The sequence below is a fragment of the Meriones unguiculatus genome, assembly GCF_030254825.1.
Source record: "Meriones unguiculatus strain TT.TT164.6M chromosome 13 unlocalized genomic scaffold, Bangor_MerUng_6.1 Chr13_unordered_Scaffold_40, whole genome shotgun sequence".
NCBI classification, from domain to species: Eukaryota; Metazoa; Chordata; class Mammalia; order Rodentia; family Muridae; genus Meriones; species Meriones unguiculatus.
The window spans coordinates 2,317,885-2,336,098 of record NW_026843649.1 but is presented as its reverse complement, the minus strand read 5'-3'; the positions used below and the strand labels follow the sequence as shown (position 1 = coordinate 2,336,098).

The 18,214-nt window shown below is 36.8% G+C and overlaps 1 protein-coding gene across 1 annotated transcript in view; it reads left to right on the top strand.

Annotated features, from left to right (window-relative positions):
- LOC132651119 (zinc finger protein 431-like) overlaps nucleotides 1–16,183 on the top strand; it is a gene marked incomplete at its 5' end in the record, with an annotated part of 217,798 nt that extends 201,615 nt beyond the window's left edge. The window contains one exon of the mRNA XM_060376409.1: nucleotides 15,211–16,183. Within this exon, the coding sequence (XP_060232392.1) occupies nucleotides 15,211–16,183 (973 nt within the window). The remainder of the gene's footprint in view (nucleotides 1–15,210) is intronic.
- Nucleotides 16,184–18,214: the final 2,031 nt, after the last annotated feature.

The window sequence follows — 18,214 nt, the reverse complement described above, 5'->3', positions numbered from 1 at the left end:
CAGGTGGCTTTTCTGATATTAGAGTTAGAGATTTTGGATTGTCCTTTAGCAAGCACATAAAGACAAATTGCACTTATGTCTGTAAAAGGCTGAAGAGACAACATTAAGGTGAGTGATACCACTTGACCAGTTACTCCTTTTCTTTGGGCATATTCTTTTGGTGACATATTCTGTCCTTTTTCTTCAGAAGTTTCATGTGGTGGTCCAGTGGTATCCATATTATTTAGTTGGATGTTTTTATTCTCCTGAAAAGATTACATCAGAACCCTGCCCCATACCCACTTTTTATTTAAGAAGAAATCACTAGTCTTTATAAGTTTGTTTGGACTCAATGACCAAGGTCTCTGATGAAGAGTTACCTCTGCTTATTCAGAAGATCTCTACTATTCAAATCTTATCATTATCAATTTTGATAGGATCCACCTTTCTTTTCCTGTTAAAACATTCGGTTTTACCAGTGAAGACACAGTTCAGTAGTTTCTCACTGTCTACTCCTTTTAGTTATGTTTACTTCTTTTTTTCTAGAGTATTTAGGTGTGCTGTTAAGTTGCTACTAAGAGATCTTTCTGATTATTTTTTTCTGAATGTACTTAGTGCTATGAACTGTCTTCTGTTCAACATTTACATTGTGTACTATAAGTTTTGATATGCTGTGTATTCATTTCATTTACTTCTAGAAAGTCTTTAATTTCTTTATTTCAGTTTTGATCCATTTTTTATTCAGTAGAGAGTTGTTGAATTTCTATGAGTTCGTAAGCTTTCTATTGTTTTTGTTATTGGTGATGTGCTGCTTTAAACCTTAGTGGTCTGATAGGATGCAGGAGGTTATTGCAAATTTCTTATATCTTTTGAGACTTCCACTGTTCAAGTATATCATCAATTTTGGAGAGCAATATATGATTTGCTGAGAAGAAGGAACAATCTTTTGTGCTTGGGTAGATGTTCTGTAAATATTATTTGGGTATATTATATTTTTGATGTTAGCTGGAGCATTTCTCTGTTCAGTTTGGTCAGGAGGAACTGTCCATTGGTGAGAGTGATATATTGAAGTCTTTTCCTATCAGTTTATGAGGGCCAGGATGTGATGCAAGCACTGCAGAAGTGTTTCTTTTATAACTTAGGTGCTCTTAGGTTGGGAGCATACATGTTAAGTATTGAAATGTTATATTGCTGGATTTTTTGAATACATCATGTCCTTTGCCATCTTTTGATTAGGTTTTTGAAAGCTGTTTCATTGGATATTAAAATTGATATACAAGCTTGATACTCCAGTCCACTTATTTAGAATATCTTTTTCCAAACCTTTACCTTGAGATAATGTCTATCTTGATGTGAAGCTGTGTTTTTTTGTATTTAGAAAAAGGGTGGATTCTATTTTATCATCCATTTTGTGAGTCTGTGTTTTTTTATTGGTGAATTTGGGTTAATGTTATTAAGAGATATCATTGAACAGTGATTGTTATTTTGGTGGTGGTGGTGGTTTTAGCACCTTGAGTGGGGCTGTATTTATAGATACATATTATTTAAAATTGACCTTTTTATGGAACATCTTATTTTCCCCATTTGGTGATTGAAAGTTTCTGGGCATAGTTAGTAATTTGTGTTGGCTTCTGTAGTTTTTTAGAATCAGAAGCACTGTGTCTAAGCCCTTCAACTTCTAGCATTTTTACTGAGAATACAGGATTAATTCCAATAGATCTGCCTTTTTTTTGGTTGGTTTTTGTTTGTTTTGGTTTGTCTGATTGGTTGGTTAGTTTGGTTTCTTTGTTTGTTTTTAGTTGCAGCTTTTCATATTCTTTCTTCATTCTGTATATTTAGAGTTTTGATTATTCTCTGGTAAGAGGACTTTCTTTTCTGGTCCAGTGTCTTTGATATTTTGTATGCTTCGTGTGCCTTGATAGACATCTTCTTCTTTAGTTTAAGAAATTTTTCTTGTATGATTTTGTTGAAAATGTCTTCTGGACCTTTGATCTCATCCTTCTTCTTCTAATCTGATTATCAGCATGTTGTGTGTTGTCATACTGTCCCGTAAATCCTGAATGTTCCCTGAAAGTTTGTATGTAGACAGGCTGGTTTTGAACTTACAGCTCTAACTCCACTCAAGTGTTGGGCTTAAATGTAGGCCAACATGCCTGGCATCAACATCACCATCATTGGCTGCTGAGCATGGAATATACGGATTTAGGTATTTATTTTGTTTTGTTTTGTATATGTAAGCATAGGTTATTGTGTTGATCTTCATCAACATCTTGTATTTGAAATATTGGCAGGGAGTATATTTAATTTCTTAGGATGGCATTTATTCATTGACACTAACACTATCTGAGCTTTCTGAGACATTGAATTGTGGGTTTGTGACGCTCTTCTTACCTGTTGTATTTTTTTATTTTATTCGTTTGTTTTATTCACATTTAATTTATTTTTAATTTAAATTTGTTTTTTTTTAATTTATTCTCTGACATGAACTTGAGCCTTTGATTACCTCCTCCTAAGTGTTGCAGCCTTGCAATGCCACAGAGGAAGATGATGCAGCTATCCTTGATGAGACCTGATAAGCTAAAAGGGAAGGAGTTCCTCCTCAATTAGAAGACTAGAGAAAGGGAATAGGGGCAGTAGAAGGAGGGTGGGTGGGACTGAGAGGATATGAGGGAGGGGCTACAGCAAGGATACAAAGTGAACACATTGTAATAAATAAATAAATTAAATTAAAAATAATTTATTCACTTAACATCCCAATTGTAATCCTCTCTCTCGTCTCTTCCTAGTCTCACCCTCCATTCTTCTTTCTCCTTTATGCCATTTCCAATATCTCAGATACAGGGAGCCCTCCTCTCCTACCATCTGAACCCAGCCTATCAAGTCTCACTAGGATTGCCTGCATCCTCATCCTCTGTGGCATAGCAATGCCCCCTCCACCAAGGGGAAGTGATCAAATAGCAGACAACAGAGTCCATGTCAGAGCAGGCACCTTCTCCCCTTACTACGGATAGAACATGGAGACTGAGCTTCCTATCAGCTACATCTGAGCAGCGGTCTAGGTCCTCTTCATGAATGGTCTTTGGTGGGTGCATCAATCTCTCCAAGTCCCCATGGGCCCAGATTTGTTGTCCTTGTTGGTCTTCTTATGGAGGTCCTGCCAGCTCTGGGTCTTTCTATATTCTATCCTCCCACTCTTTCCTATGATTCCCTGTGCTCTACCCAAAGTTTGGCTGTGAATCTTAGCATCTGCTTCGATCCCCTCCTGGGCAGAGTCTTTCGGAGGATATGTTTGTTAGGCTCTCATTCTCTTCCCTCTCCTCAGTCACTTCTGGTGTCGATTCTATTTGCCCTTTTGAATAAGACTTGACCATCTTCCATAGGGTACTCCTTTTTATTTAGCTCCTTTAGGTCTGTAGATTGTAGTATGTTTATCCTATATTATGGCCATTACCATTTACAAGTGAGTATATACCATGCATGTCTTTCTGGTTTTGGAATAACTCACTTAGGATGATCATTTTTAGTTCCATCTACTTGCCTGAAAATTTTATAATTTCCTTGTTTTTTTAAAATACCCGAGGTGCATTCCATTGTGTGAATGTACCACAATTTCTGTAAAACAATGGTTTGGTTGAGAGATGTGTAGTTTGTTTCTCTGTTATTGCCATTATGAATATAGATGCTATGAACACAGTTGAGAAAATATTTTTGTTGAATGGTGGAGCATCTTTTTGATATATTCCCAGGAATGGTAGAGCTGGGTCTTGAAGTAACACTATTTTCAATGTCTGAGAAAGCATCAGATTGATTTCTAAAGTGGTTGTATAAGTTTGCACTCCCACCAGCAATGGAGGAGTATTCTTCTTTCTCCACATTCTCATTAGCTTGCTGTCACTTCACGTTTTGACCTTAGCCATGATGGGTTTAAGATGGAATGTCATTTGCATTTCCATGATGACTACAGATATTGAGCATTTAATGTCCACCATTTGATATTCCTCTGTGGAGAAATCTCTGTATAGTTCTGTACCCCAGTTTTAAATTGGATTATTTGGATTGTTGGAGTTTAATTTCTTGAGCTCTTTATAAATATTGTTTATTAGCTCTTCCTGTTGTATGTAGGGTTGGTGGAGATCTTTTGTCAGGCTGTAGGCAGTCATCTTGTTCTACTGACAGAGTTCTTTGCTTCATAAAAGCTTTTTTCTTTCATGAGATCCTATTTGTTAATTCTTCATCTTCGAGCCAGTGTTCTTGGTGTTCTGTTAAGGAAGTTACCTTCTATGCCAATGAGATCAAGCTCTTTCCCAATTTTTCTTCTAACAGATTTAGTGTATCTGGTTTTATGTTGAGGTCTTTAGAACAACTTGGACTGTAGTTTGATGCAGGGTGATAAATATGGATCTATTTTCATTTTTCTACATGTAGACATCCAGTTAGACCAGCACCATTTGTTGAAGATGCTGTCATTTTTCCATTGCATGCTTTTGGCTTCTTTGTCAAAAATCAAGTGGCCATAGGTGTGTGGGTTCACTTATGGGTCTTCACTTCAATTCCATTCATCCACCATTCTGTTTTTATCACAGTACTGTGCAGTTTTTATTACTATTGTTTTATAGTAGAGCTTGAGATCAGGGAAGGTGATACCTAATGAAGATCTGTCTTTGAACATGATTGTTTTAGCTATTCTGGCTTTTTATTTTTCCATATGAAGCTGGGAATAATTTTTTCAAATTCCTTAAGAATTATATTGATATTTTGATGGGAATATCATTGAATCTGTAGATTGTTTTTGTTACGATGACAATTTTTACTATGTTGATCCTACTGATCCATAAGCATGAGAGATATTTCTATCTTCTGGTATCTTTTTCAATTTCTTTTTTGGGTTTTTTTTGTTGTTGTTGTTGTTCATGTAGGTTTTTTACTGGCTTGTTGAAGATAACACCAAAATACATTTTTTTTTTTTTTTTTTTTTTTTTACTGGCTATTGTGAAGTGTGTTATTTTCCTAATTTTTTTCAGTCCATTTGTCCTTTGCATACAGGAGTGTATTTTTTTGAGTTTTCTTTTTCGTTTTTAGTTAACTTTATATCCAGCCACTTTGCTGAAGTGTTTTTCAACTGTAGGAGTTCCCTACAGTAGAATATTGGGGGTCATTTTTGTTTACTGTCATATCATCTGTGAATCAAGATACTTTGACTTCTTTCTTATCAATTTGTATCCCCTTAATCTCCTTTAGTTGTCTTATTGCCCTAGATAGGACTTCGAGTACTGTATTGAAGAGATTTGGAGAGAGTGTGTAGCATTGTCTTGTCCTCAAGTCCAGTGGAATTGACTTAACATTTTTTTCATTTAGTTTGATGTTAGCTATATACTATTCTGTATATATTCTGTATATTCTGTATATATTCTGTATACTATCTTTACTATTTTTAGATATGTGCCTTTGTCCCTGGTCTCTCTAAGACTTTAAACAAGAATAACTGTTGGATATTGTCAAATGCTTTTTCAGCATCTAAGAAAATGGTCTTTTTTTTCAATTTGTTTATACAGTGGATTACATTGATGGATTCCATATACTTAACCACCCTTGCATGCCTGGGATGAAGCCTACTTGGTCATGGTGGATGACATCTTTGATATGTTCTTGGATTTGGTTTGCAAGTATTTTATAGAGTATTTTTACATCATTGTTCATAAAAGAGATTGGTCTGAAGTTCTCTTTCTTTTTGGGGATCTTTGAGGATTTATCAAGGTGACTGTGGTCTCACCAAAGGAATTTGGTCATGTTGCATCTATTTCTATTTTGTGAAATAATTTGGAGAATATCAGTATTCGCTCTTCTTTGAAGGTCTTGTAGAATTCTGCTCTGAAATCATCTGACCCTTGGATTTTTTTTGGTTGGGAGTATTTTGATGGCTGCCTCTATTGCCTTATTCACTATAAGGCTATTTAATATCTTTACCTGATGTTGATTCAACTTTGCTAAGTGGATTTTAAAGAGAATTGTATTTTTCATTTAGATTTTCAAATTTTGGAGCATATAGGCTTTTGACATAAAAGGTAATGGTTCTTTGGATTTTCTCAGTGTATATTATATCTTTTTCTTTCAGACTTTGTTGATTTGGATAGTGTCTTTCCGCCATTTACTTAGTTTGGCTAAGAATTTGTCTGTGTTTTTTATTTTCTCAAAAAACTAGCTCTTGGTTTCGTTGATTCTTTGAATTATTATCTTTGTTTCTAATTTATTGATATCAGGCCTGAGTTTGTTTTTTCCTAGTGGTCTACTCTTGCTGGGTGTGTCTGCTTCTTTTTTCTTAGGTCTTTCAGGTATGCCATTAAGTTGCTTGTATGGGATGCCTCCATTAGCTTATGATGGCCTTTGTTGGTATTCAAACTCCTCTTCGGATTGCTTTCATTGCATCCCATATGAAGTTGAGAAATCTTCTATCAAGGTTTGTAAAATATTCTGTTGGTATTTTGATGGAAATTTCATTGAATCTGTACATTACTTTTGGTAAGATGTCCATTTTTACTATGTTAACCCTGCCAAGCCATGAGTATCGGAGATAGTTCCATATTCTGATATCTTCTTCTAATTCTTTCTTCAGAGACTTGAAGTTTTTTTTATACAAGTCTTTGACTTGCTTGGATATGGTCACACCAAGGTACTTTATGTCCTTTGTGGCTATTGTGAACGGTGTTGTTTCACAAATTTCTTTCTCAGCCCTTTTATCTTTTGTATACAGGAGGGCTACTGATTTTTTTTTTGAGATAATTTTGTATCCAGCCACTTTGCTGATGGTGTTTATCATCTGTAGGAGTTCCCTGGTAGAAGTTTTGGAGTTACTCAAGTATACTATCATATAATCTGCAAATAGTGATACTTTGACTTCTTCCTTACCAATTTGTATCCTTTTGGTCTCCTTTAATTTTCTTCTTGTTCTAGCAAGGACTTCAAGAACTATGTTGAAGAGATATGGAGAGAGTGGGCAGCCTTGCCTTGTCCCTGAATTCAGTGGGATTGCTTTAAGTTTCTCTCTGTTTACTTGATGTTGGCTACAGGCTTGCTGTATATTGCTTTTACTATGTTTAGGTATGTGCCTTGTATCCCTGATCTCTCCAATAGTTTAAACATGAATGGATGCTGGATTTTTTCAAATGCTTTTTCAGCATCTAAGGAGATTATCATGTTTTTTTCTTTCAATTTTTTAATATTGTGGATCACATTAATGGATTTCCGTTTGTTGAACCACCCCTGCATACCTGGCATGAAGCCTACATCGTCATAGTGGATGATATATTTGATGTGTTCTTGTATTGGGTTTGCAAAGTATTTTGTTGTGTATTTTTGCATCAGTGTTCATAAGGGAGATTGGCCTGAAATTCTCTTTCTTTGTTGGGTCTTTGTGAGGTTTAGGTTACAAAGTGACTGTGGCTTTAATGAATGAGTTTCGTAGTGTTCCTTCTGTTCCTATTTTGTGGAATAAATTGAAGATAGCTGGAGTTACCTCTTCTTTGAAGGTGTGGTAGAATTCTGCACTGAAACCATCTGGTCCTGAGCTTTTTGTGGATTGGAGTCTTTTGAGGAATGCTATTTCCTTAGTGGATAAAGGACTATTTTATTGATTCAGCTTTGGTAAGTGTAATTGATTAAGAAAATTGTCTATTTCATTTAGATTTTCAAATTTTATGGCATATAGACTTTTGAAGTAAGTCCTAACGATTGTTTGGATTTCCTTAGTGTCTTTTGTTTTGTCCCATTTTCATTTCTGATTTTGTTAATTTGGACAATCTCTCTCTGCCTTTTAGTTAGTTTAGCTAAGGGTTTGTCTATCTTGTTAATTTTCTCAAAGAACCAGGTCTTGGTTTCATTGATTCTTTGAAATGTTTTATTTATTTCTAATTTATTGATTTCAGTCCTGAGTTTGATTATTTCCAGGTGTCTCTTCTTTTTCGGTGTGTCTGCTTCTTTTTTTCTAGGGCCATTAGATGGGCTATTAGGTTGATTGTGTGAGATGTTACAAATTTCTTCTTGAAGGCACTTAGTGCTATGAACTTTCCTCTTAGCACTGCTTTCATTGTCTCCCATAAGTTTGGTTGTGTTGTGTCTTCGAATTCTAGGAAGACTTTAAGTTCTTTCTTTATTTCTTCCCTGACCCAGCTGTCATTTAGTAGTGAGTTGTTTAGTTTCCATGTGAGTGTAGGCTTTTTGCTATTTCTGTTGTTGTTGAGGTCCAGCTTTAGTCCATGGTAATTAGATAGGATACAAGGCATTATTTCAATCTTCTTATATCTGTTGAGATTCACTTTGTGACCAACGACATGGTCTATTTTAGAGAAGGTTCCATGAGGTGCTGAGAAGAAGGTAAATTCTTTTGTCTTTGAGTGTAAGATTCTGTAGATATCTGTTAGGTCCATTTGATACATGACCTCTATTAGAGATATTGTTTCTTTGTTTAATTTCTGTTGTTTACTTGTCCTTTGTTGAGAGTGGGGTGTTGAAGTTTCCCAGTAGTAATGTATGGGGATTTGTGTGCGGTTTAGGTTTTATTGATCTTTCTTTTACAAACGTGGGTATCTTTGTATTTGGAGCATAGATGTTCAGAATTATGATTTCTTCTTGGCGGAATTTTCCTTTGATGAGTATGAAATGACCTTCCTCATGTCTTTTGATTAATTTTGGTTGAAAATCTACTTTATTAGATATTAAAATGGCTACTCCTGCATGTTTCTTGGCTCCATTTGCTTGGAACCTTCCACCTTTCTATTTTGTGACTTAGATGTGTTTCTTGTATGCAACAGATTGTTGGGTCTTGTTTACATATCCATTCTGTAAGTCTGTGTCTTTATTGGAGTGTTAAGTCCATTGATGTTGAGGGAAATTAATGACCAGTGGCTGTTAGTTCGTTTTATTTTGATGTTGCTTGTGGTAGTGTGTTTGTGTGCTTGGTTACTTTTAGTTTTGCTCTAGTGACATTATTTCTTTCCTGTGTTTTCCTGAATGTAGTTAGCTTTCCTGGGTTGTAGTTTTCCTTCTAGGAGCTTCTGTACCCCTGGATTTGTGGGTAGGTGTTGTTTAAATTTGTTTTTGTCAATAAATATCTTGTTTGCTCCATCTATGATGACTGAGATTTTGCTGGGTATAGTAGCCTGGGTGGTCATCTGTGTTCTCTTAGGGTCTTCATGATATCTGTTCAGGCCCTTCTGGCTTTCATAGTCTCTGATGAAAAGTCAGGTGTGATTCTTATGGGTTTGCCATTATATGTTAAGTTGGCCTTTTTCCTTTGCAGCTTTTAGTATTTTTTCTTTGTTCTGTATTCTTACTGTTTATTATGTGGTGGGAGGATTTTCTATTCTGGTCTAATTTATTGGGTGTTCTGTAGACCTCTTGTATTCTTATAGACCTCTCTTTTAAGTTGGGGAAATTTTCTTCTATGATTTTGTTGAAAATATTTTGTGGGCCTTGGAGGAGGGAATCTTCTTTTTCCTCTATTCCTATTATTTTTAGGTTTTGCTTTTCATGTTGTCTTGGATTTCTTGGATGGTCTGTGTCAGGAATTTTTTAGATTTAACATTTTCTTTGATAGCTACATCTATTTCTTCCATTGTGTCTTCCACACCTAAGATTCTTTCTTCCATCTCTCGTAGTCTATTTCTTATGCTTACCTCTGTAGTTCCTCTTTTCCTCTCTAAGTTCTTTCTCTCCACAGTTTCCTCCACTTGTGTTTTCTTTAATTTTTTTCCAATTCTCTTATCAGATCTTGAGCCATTTTATTGATTTCCTTCACTTCTCTGACTGTATTTTCCTTCAATTCTGTCAGCTGTTTGTTCGAACAATCCTCTGTTTCATTAATATCTTTTCGTGATTTAAGTATTTCCTCTCTAAAGGCCACAAATTGTTTGGCTGCAACTTCCTGTATTTCTTTAAGGATGGCCATAATCTGTTTGACTTTATCTTCCTCCATTTCTTTGCAAATGGCAATAATCTGTTTGACTTTATCTTCATCTAGGTCTTTACGCAGTTTATTTTTTTTTTTTCCTCTATTATCCTGTTCATAAGCACAGATGTAAGGTCATCTTCTTGAATTTCATTTACCCTGGTGTGTCCAGGGCTGCTTGCCCCGAATAACTGGGTTCTGGAGATGCCATATTGCTTTGTCTTTTTGAGCTTTTACACTTGCCTCTACCATTTTGGCTATCTTAGGTGTTGGGTGTTAGTTTCTGGTGCTTCCTGGAATCCTGTGGTGGGGATAATCCCCTTGGCAGGAAGATGATTTTTCCTGAAGGAGGCCTCCTCAGCTTTTGGGATACAGTCACTGAATAGCAGGTATTTTTCAGGGATTGCCAAAACTCACCACAGGCATAGAGACCTGAGCGGTAATTGTGGTCTTTGTTAGTCAAGGGGGCTCTCCTCTCACCCAGAGAAGTCCTGGAGACAGCTGTCCTGCTTCTGGCTTTCTTGCTGTAAAGTTAGTAAGCTGCAGCTGCAACCTGGGCACCCCATGGTTTGGTCTGCTTAGTTAGGGATAACTGGTCGTCCCTTGGAGCAGTATCTGGGGTTGATCTTGGGGATCCCAGGCTTCTGTATGTCTGAGGTTAGAGCTCTGTGCCCCAGTACCCAAGCAGTAATCCATGGCAGCTTGGCACTGCTCTCCCATGTGCAGCAGGAGGCTAGAGTCTGGAGCCTGTGAATAACCAGAAACTTTTCCAGAGCTAGGTGTCCTGAGGTAGGGCCAGATGTTTTCCCCACCTTTGGGTTTTCTCCCAACATGAAGACCTAATCTGTGGTTTTTGACATGGTGTGTAGAATGGGTAGGCACTTGCCAGATGGCTACCAAGCTGGTGACTGGGAAAGAACCTGTGAACATTTCCAAGAATGTTCCCATTTGTGGTGGTGGTAGTGTGTGTGGGGGGGGAGTTGGCTGAGTGCTCTAAGCTGGGACCTGCTTTTTCCCTGTCTGTGGGTTTTTCTCCAGACAGGGAAACCTATCCTCTAGTGTCCTGGGGCACACAGTTCTGTCTGTGATGGAGAATAGGGCATGCCGGTCTAGTGACTGGAGGCCCACTCAAGGCTGGCAGCTGTGCACCCACCAGTCTGCAGGATCTTTTCCAGGGATAGACTGGGTGACCTGAGGTCAGTCCCACTTTCTTCTTCCCTGTTTTTTTTTTTTTTTTTGACACTTGGCTCCCAGTCTCTGGTGCCCTGGAGCACACAGTTTGGCCTGGGAAGGTGATCAGGACACACAAGTGTATCCTGAGCCTGGAATATTTTCCGGGTTCTCACTGAGTGACCTGAGAGTGGAACTGAGTGATCCCCACACCATGGAGTTTCCTCTCACCTGGGAAACACGATTGCTGTTGTTTTAGGGCCCAGAATTCAGTCTTTTAGTTGCTGTACCAATATTGCTGTCCTGTTCCTGTCCTGTTCCTGTTCTGTTCCTGTCCTGTTCCTCCTGGCAATGCCATCTTGGATTCCCTCTTTATCATCCCTTTCAATTAATTTTGGTTGAAAGTCTGTTTTATTAGATATTAGAATAGCTACTCCTGCTTGCTTCATGGGTCCATTTGCTTGAAAACCTTATTCCTGCTGCAACATCCAAGAAATTTTCCCAGAGATTAGTGGGGTTCTCTGAGGTTGGACCCAATTGTTTCCCTCATCATTGGTTTTCTTCTTACCTAGGAAACACAGTCAGTGGTGTTTGGGGGCCCACAGATCCAACTATTGGTCACTGTGCAGTCTCTGCTACCCATCTTATCAGAACAGTGTGAAATCAGTCCAGCCATCTGGGATCTATTTTTAGTTTTTACTGAATATAAGTATTTTGATTGTATGCATGAATATGCATCTCTTCTGTGCCTAATCCTCACAGTAGTCTGAAGATGTCTTCAGAACTCATGAACTTATAGCAATTGAAAGTAGCGGGTCCCAGGTAAACACTAACAATTGAGCCCAATTATTTGCAAGAGCAGTAAGAGCTCCTTACTGCTGAGCCATCTCTCCTATCTTATGTGGCTCTTTTATGATCAGCATTTACACTGCTAATATTTTTGTCTTCTATTTTTACCTGTTTAAACATGCATTCCCTTTTAGTAAGATATCATTGCAGTTGCAGTTTAAGCTGGGGCAGTACAGATTTCTGGAAAATAAATATACAATAGGAGTGAATGTATAACTCCTTGTAGAAGCTTCAGTAAAGACCTCTGAGTTCTTTCAATATTTTGTGTTTGTTTGATTGACTTTTAGGGGAGGCTCTGTCTTAATATATAGGTCTGGCTGTCCTAGAACTCTTTGAATAGATAATGCTGACATCCAGTTCAATAAGATACACCTGCATCTGCCTCCTGAGTGATGGAATTGAAGGCATGACAGAATACACCCAGCTTGTCCACCATTTTTTGTAGTTAGTAACTGTTAATAAATTTCTCTGATTTGTACTTAGTATTGTTCATCTGTTAATTTCTCTCTCTCTGTGTCTCTCTCTCTATGTCTCTGTCTCTCTATTTCACACTCTTCTCTCTGTTTGTCTTTGTCCACATTAATTGCCATGTCTATTCCAAAGCTATATCCTCTTCAAAAAGTTTAGATATGATACAGTTAAAACTTGTTATTCCGTTTTCTTCTAAAATGACTTAGTGATAACATTAACACTTCTTTTTTAATAGAAAAGTTTTAATCTTTATTTTTAATCTATAGACTACATTATTTAGTAAGGAGGATATACAAAACAATGATCAAAGAATAATCACGTGTTCTATTCCTTTTCTTTTGTCTGGTCACTCAGAAATATGATGTTATTGGCTATGATTGTTGTTGCTTGCCACTCACATTATTTTTATCCATGTATTCACTGTAGTCCACTTTCCCTTCCACAATTATATTAGCCCCCCTCTTCACATACTGATATGCCACATCCCTGAGCCCTGGTCAAAACATAATATTCAGTACCATGTTGTCTTTTGACTGATGTTACCCATCTGTTCAGTTTCCCCTGATCAATACATCTCATTTATTGCTATATAAAATATCATGACTGTGTTTTGTCCTTCCACTTGTCTCATGACAGAGTCCTGACCTACTCACCCAAGTAACTGAAGATGATTCATAGATTGCTCAAGAACCCAACTAATGGCTACTTTATATTAATGTCTTACCAACTGATGAAACACAGGTTTTTGAAGCATGCCATTTTTTTCAATCTAACCCTTAGGCTTTTTCATCTCCCCTACTGCACATCACGCACAGCACCCAACTATATAACAGTCACACTTCTGTGTCAGAAAATAAATTGAAGAAGCAGTAGAATTATATGATTATATTGACAATGAAGTATAAATTTATATTGTTGCCACTGTTTCTGTTGTACAAATGTATGGCATATTTTAGAATTCAGTGACCTTCAATGATGTGCATGTGAAATTCAGCCAAGAAGAGTGGGCCTTGCTGGAACCTTCCCAGAAGCAACTCTACAAAGATGTGATGCTAGAGACCTGTGAAAACCTCACTGCTATAGGTAAGACTGCAATTTTTCTTTCACTTTTAAAATAAAGAGACAACTCTTACTTTGTTATTGATCCTCTTCTGTTATTCCAATTGAGAATGAGGAGGAATGAGGTAAATAAATCAGGCATGGTTCTAAGGATCACAGATCATAGTGATTTAAGTTTTGCCTTAATAATAACATGATATTTCCAATAATATATATTTTCTCATACTATATTTTAGGCTACAATTGGGATGACCATGATATTGAAGAACATTTTCAAAGTTCTACAAGTAATAAAAGGTAACTTTATGTGCATGTTGACACAGATGTAAATCTTAAATTTTAATGTGTCCTGGAAGTTTGGTGTTTTTTGTTTGTTTGTTTGTTTGTTTGTTTATTAGCTGCTTTTTATTTTCTGTTTTTGAAATATAATTTTTTCTGGGTATCTGTGATTTTCTTAGACTTACTTGTTAGACCAGCCTGACCTCAAAATCACAGAGATATGCCTGCTTCTGCCTCCACAAGTGCTGGGATTGAAGGCATGTTCCAGCACACATGGCTGTGTCCTGGAAGTTTTAAAGAAAAGCAACAGTGTAAAAACAGCACTACTTTAAGTGTACTGATGATCATTAAAATCTCATAATTCCATGTACTTCAATGTCAGGTATCTGATTTGTGTTTACAAGGCACTCCCCTAAGATAGAAGAAAATAAAATAATGTTGTAACAAAAATAACATTTGAATCATATGGACATTACAGCTACTGACTTGAACTGCCAATCTGTTTAGTCTCATTCTGTCTATTCAGATATTGTAAGAGGTATACACACTGAATTGGTGATCAGTATGTGTCCAAAACCTTCTAATAAGCAAAAGTTTCATAGTAGACCCAGTGCTACTCATTTTCGTGCAGTAACATTGTAAAGTTTAGTGAAAGGAGCAGCTTATGAGAATCAAGAATATTGTTGTGGAGAAATCTTAATCCCTATATGACATGTCTATGATGAACAAAAAACAAAATGTTTTAATTCAATGTGGGAATCTTTATTATTTTTGTAAATTAAACTGGTATATCATATGTCAAAATGATTCTAAGACACAGGAACATAGGGTTATTGAAAGAAGCAGTGTCCCTGTCTTTCTCCAAGAACAATTGATTTGGTAGTAGTCCCCACTGTAAGTAAATTTTCTGAATGTGATAAATGGTTACTGTTAATTGGTTTTGCAACTTCACTGAGAATTCATTAGCAAACACATATTGCTGAAAATATCTATGAATACTAGGAATTTGGAACTTCTGCTTGTCTTGGCTCACATTGTAAATGAAGTATCATTCATACAGTACAAAAATTTGTGAATGGGATTGCTGTGGTAAAACTCTGAATTCTTACAATACTCTTCATATATAGGAGAAAACCTCATATAGAAAAATGATGCTATAAAAGTGATCCACATAACAAATGCTCTTACCATCACAGGGATCTTCAAAAATACCCATAATGAAGGTGAATACCGTGAAAGTAAATAAAGTGATAAAACTTTAAAATTTGATTCTTCTTTACCATTAGACCAAATTAGGATATTAATTCATATAGATAAATATATTTATTAGTGTAATGAAATCACTGTGGTAAATCTTTCACATGTGTCAATTTTCTTTGCAGGCATGAATATAGTCATACTGGAGAGAAACCCTTTAAATGCACTGTATGTCATAAAGCCTTCCCGTATACAACTTTTCTCATACGGCATAAAAGAACACACACTGGAGAGAAACCTTACGAATGTAACCAGTGTGGTAAAGCCTTTGCAGAAAAGAATAATCTCATACGGCATAAAAGAACACACACTGGAGAGAAACGTTATGAATGTAACCAGTGTGGTAAAGCCTTTACACGAAACAGTCATCTCATAAGACATAAAAGAACACACACTGGAGAGAAACCTTATGAATGTAACCATTGTGGTAAAACCTTTGCAGAAAACAGTACTCTCTTAAGCCATAAAAGAACACACACTGGAGAGAAACCTTATGAATGTAACCAGTGTGGTAAAACCTTTGCAGAAAAGAATAATCTCATACGGCATAAAAGAACACACACTGGAGAGAAACCTTATGAATGTAACCAGTGTGGTAAAACCTTTGCAGAAAAGAATAATCTCATACGGCATAAAAGAACACACACTGGAGAGAAACCTTATGAATGTAACCAGTGTGGTAAAACCTTTGCAGAAAAGAATAATCTCATACGGCATAAAAAAACACACACTGGAGAGAAACCTTATGAATGTAACCAGTGTGGTAAAGCCTTTGCAGAAAACAGTACTCTATTAAGCCACAAAAGAACACACAGTGGAGAGAAACCTTATGAATGTAACCAGTGCGGTAAAGCCTTTGCACAAAACAGTGCTCTCATAAGCCATAAAAGAACACACACTGGAGAGAAACCTTATGAATGTAACCAGTGTGGTAAAGCCTTTGCACAAAACAGTGCTCTCATAAGCCATAAAAGAACACACACTGGAGAGAAACCTTATGAATGTAACCAGTGTGGTAAAGCCTTTGCACAAACCAGTACTCTCTTAAGCCATAAAAGAAAACACACTGGAAAGAAACCTTATACGTATACTCAACATGATAAAGCCCTTGCACAACAGAGTAGTCTCCAAAAACATGAAAAAACACACAGTGGAGAGAAGCCTGGTGAGGGTAATTAGTGTGATAAATTCTTTGCATGTAACAATCATCTCCTAAGACAACAACACATTCTGGAGGGAAACCATATGAATATAATTATGTGGCAAAGCCTTTGCATATAACATCTCTTAATACATAAAAGAACACATACTGGAAAGAAGCTGTCTCACTGCATCCAATGTGAATAAACTTTTGCACTTCAGAATCATCTTCAAACTCATGAAAGATATCCTAATGGACAGAAAGCCTATGAGTCCTTTTAACATGGTGAAACCATTCTATATTTGTACAATCTTCATCATCATGAAAGGATTCATACTTGAGAGAACTTATGAATATGTTAAAATAGTGAGGCCTTGCACAAATCTAGAGTCGTCATCATCATCATAAAATTATCCTTACTGGAGAGGAATTCTGTGACTATAAGCAAGGTGGAAAGCCCTTTGTGTACTTTGGTCCACTGAGATGCAACAGAAGTGTAAAACTAGCTCATTGGAAATGACCTCACTTTTCTGAAGGGGAAAGGGAATAGAGGCAATAAGAATGGAGGGTAGTAATGGGGAAGTGAAAGGGGGGAGACTTAAATTGGAATGTAAAGTAAATAAACTCATTTTTTAAAAGAATACAATGGATAGTGAATATGAATTACACGCAACAGTATTATATGATAAGGTGTTTATGGAAGACTTATTGATAATCCTGATTCTCAACATTTAGTGTTTTCTTTTTTTTTCCTACTCCATCATTTATTTTTCCATAATATGTAAGAACAAAGCATCGAGAGCATGATAAAGTGGGGAGCAGAGAGTGTTTTAATCATCACCTCTTGAAGGATGGAGTACATTTAGATAGTTTCAAGGTTGAGGGCCATTACCTCCCTACACAGATGTGAAGGGGTTGCTCGACTCCCTAACCTTCCCTCTTTTTCAGCACCCCTGGGGCAAGCTGTGAAACTCATGGTGTTCCCCTGAGAAAGGTATTGCATGCCTTCTTCTGCCATTGTGCAATCACAAAGGACAGGACACAGAACTTATCATACTATAGCATATCTTAGGGAACAAAAATACATTACAAGGAACAAAAATCAAACTTAATTGCCGCACTTTACACAAGAAACTGTTAGTTCAGTGGATGAATATGTAGGAAATGAACTTTCACCAGCCAGGAAGTTCTCTGAGAGTATCACAAGATTGGTAGCCTGTAGAAGTTTCTTTGTGTACATCTACCTATTGTACCAGGGGTACTATTGAAAAAAATCACTTTTTTTTCTATGTATGACTGCTTCTGGCCTAGATGGGTAACCATGTCAAGGGTGTGTTTTCTCTGCCTGACTTCATCTGGAGAGTATCTTTAGACATGGAAACCACCAATCAAATTTGATAGATGGCCTTTGACACAGATCCCTGATAACTCTCCCCTCCCTTCAAATATAGGATAATTTGGTTCTGTGTTCTTGTTCTTCTTATTCATATAATAGGAATGTGCTGTTTAATGCAAATCTAGCATTCTTGAATTTCCTAGTATTAAACAATTATCTACACCTATGCTTGGAACATCCCTGGTACTCCCCAAGGGATACATGCCACTGTGTTCTGTTTTCTGGAATTAAAGTTGAACTTACTTTCTGAAGTGATTCCCAGAGTGGCTAACCAATGTTATGCTTGTGAGCTTTCCAAGCTTTATACTACTCATCTTCTGCCCCGCATGCCTTCCTGGGCTGGTGGGAAACAGCCATCCAGGTAGCAAGAGAATCACATTCTCTGAAATGCCTGTGATAAAATATTTCAGACTGCATAGCATTTCAAATTTCACATGTTTCTGGATTTGAGATGGTCAATCAAACAGTATCTTGGGATGGGACTCATTAAAATGAGTTATACTTATTGTTTATTTCAAGGTAAGGTTGCAGGCAAGCTTCATGGTATGAAATCTTCTAAGGTGAGTACAGTGGCCCATGGAAAATAAATACAAGCAGAAATTTTATTTTTCTGTTTTTAATAGCTGAGTATTGTTCTGATAATGTAAGGGTGAATGGCAGGCGAGAGGAACTC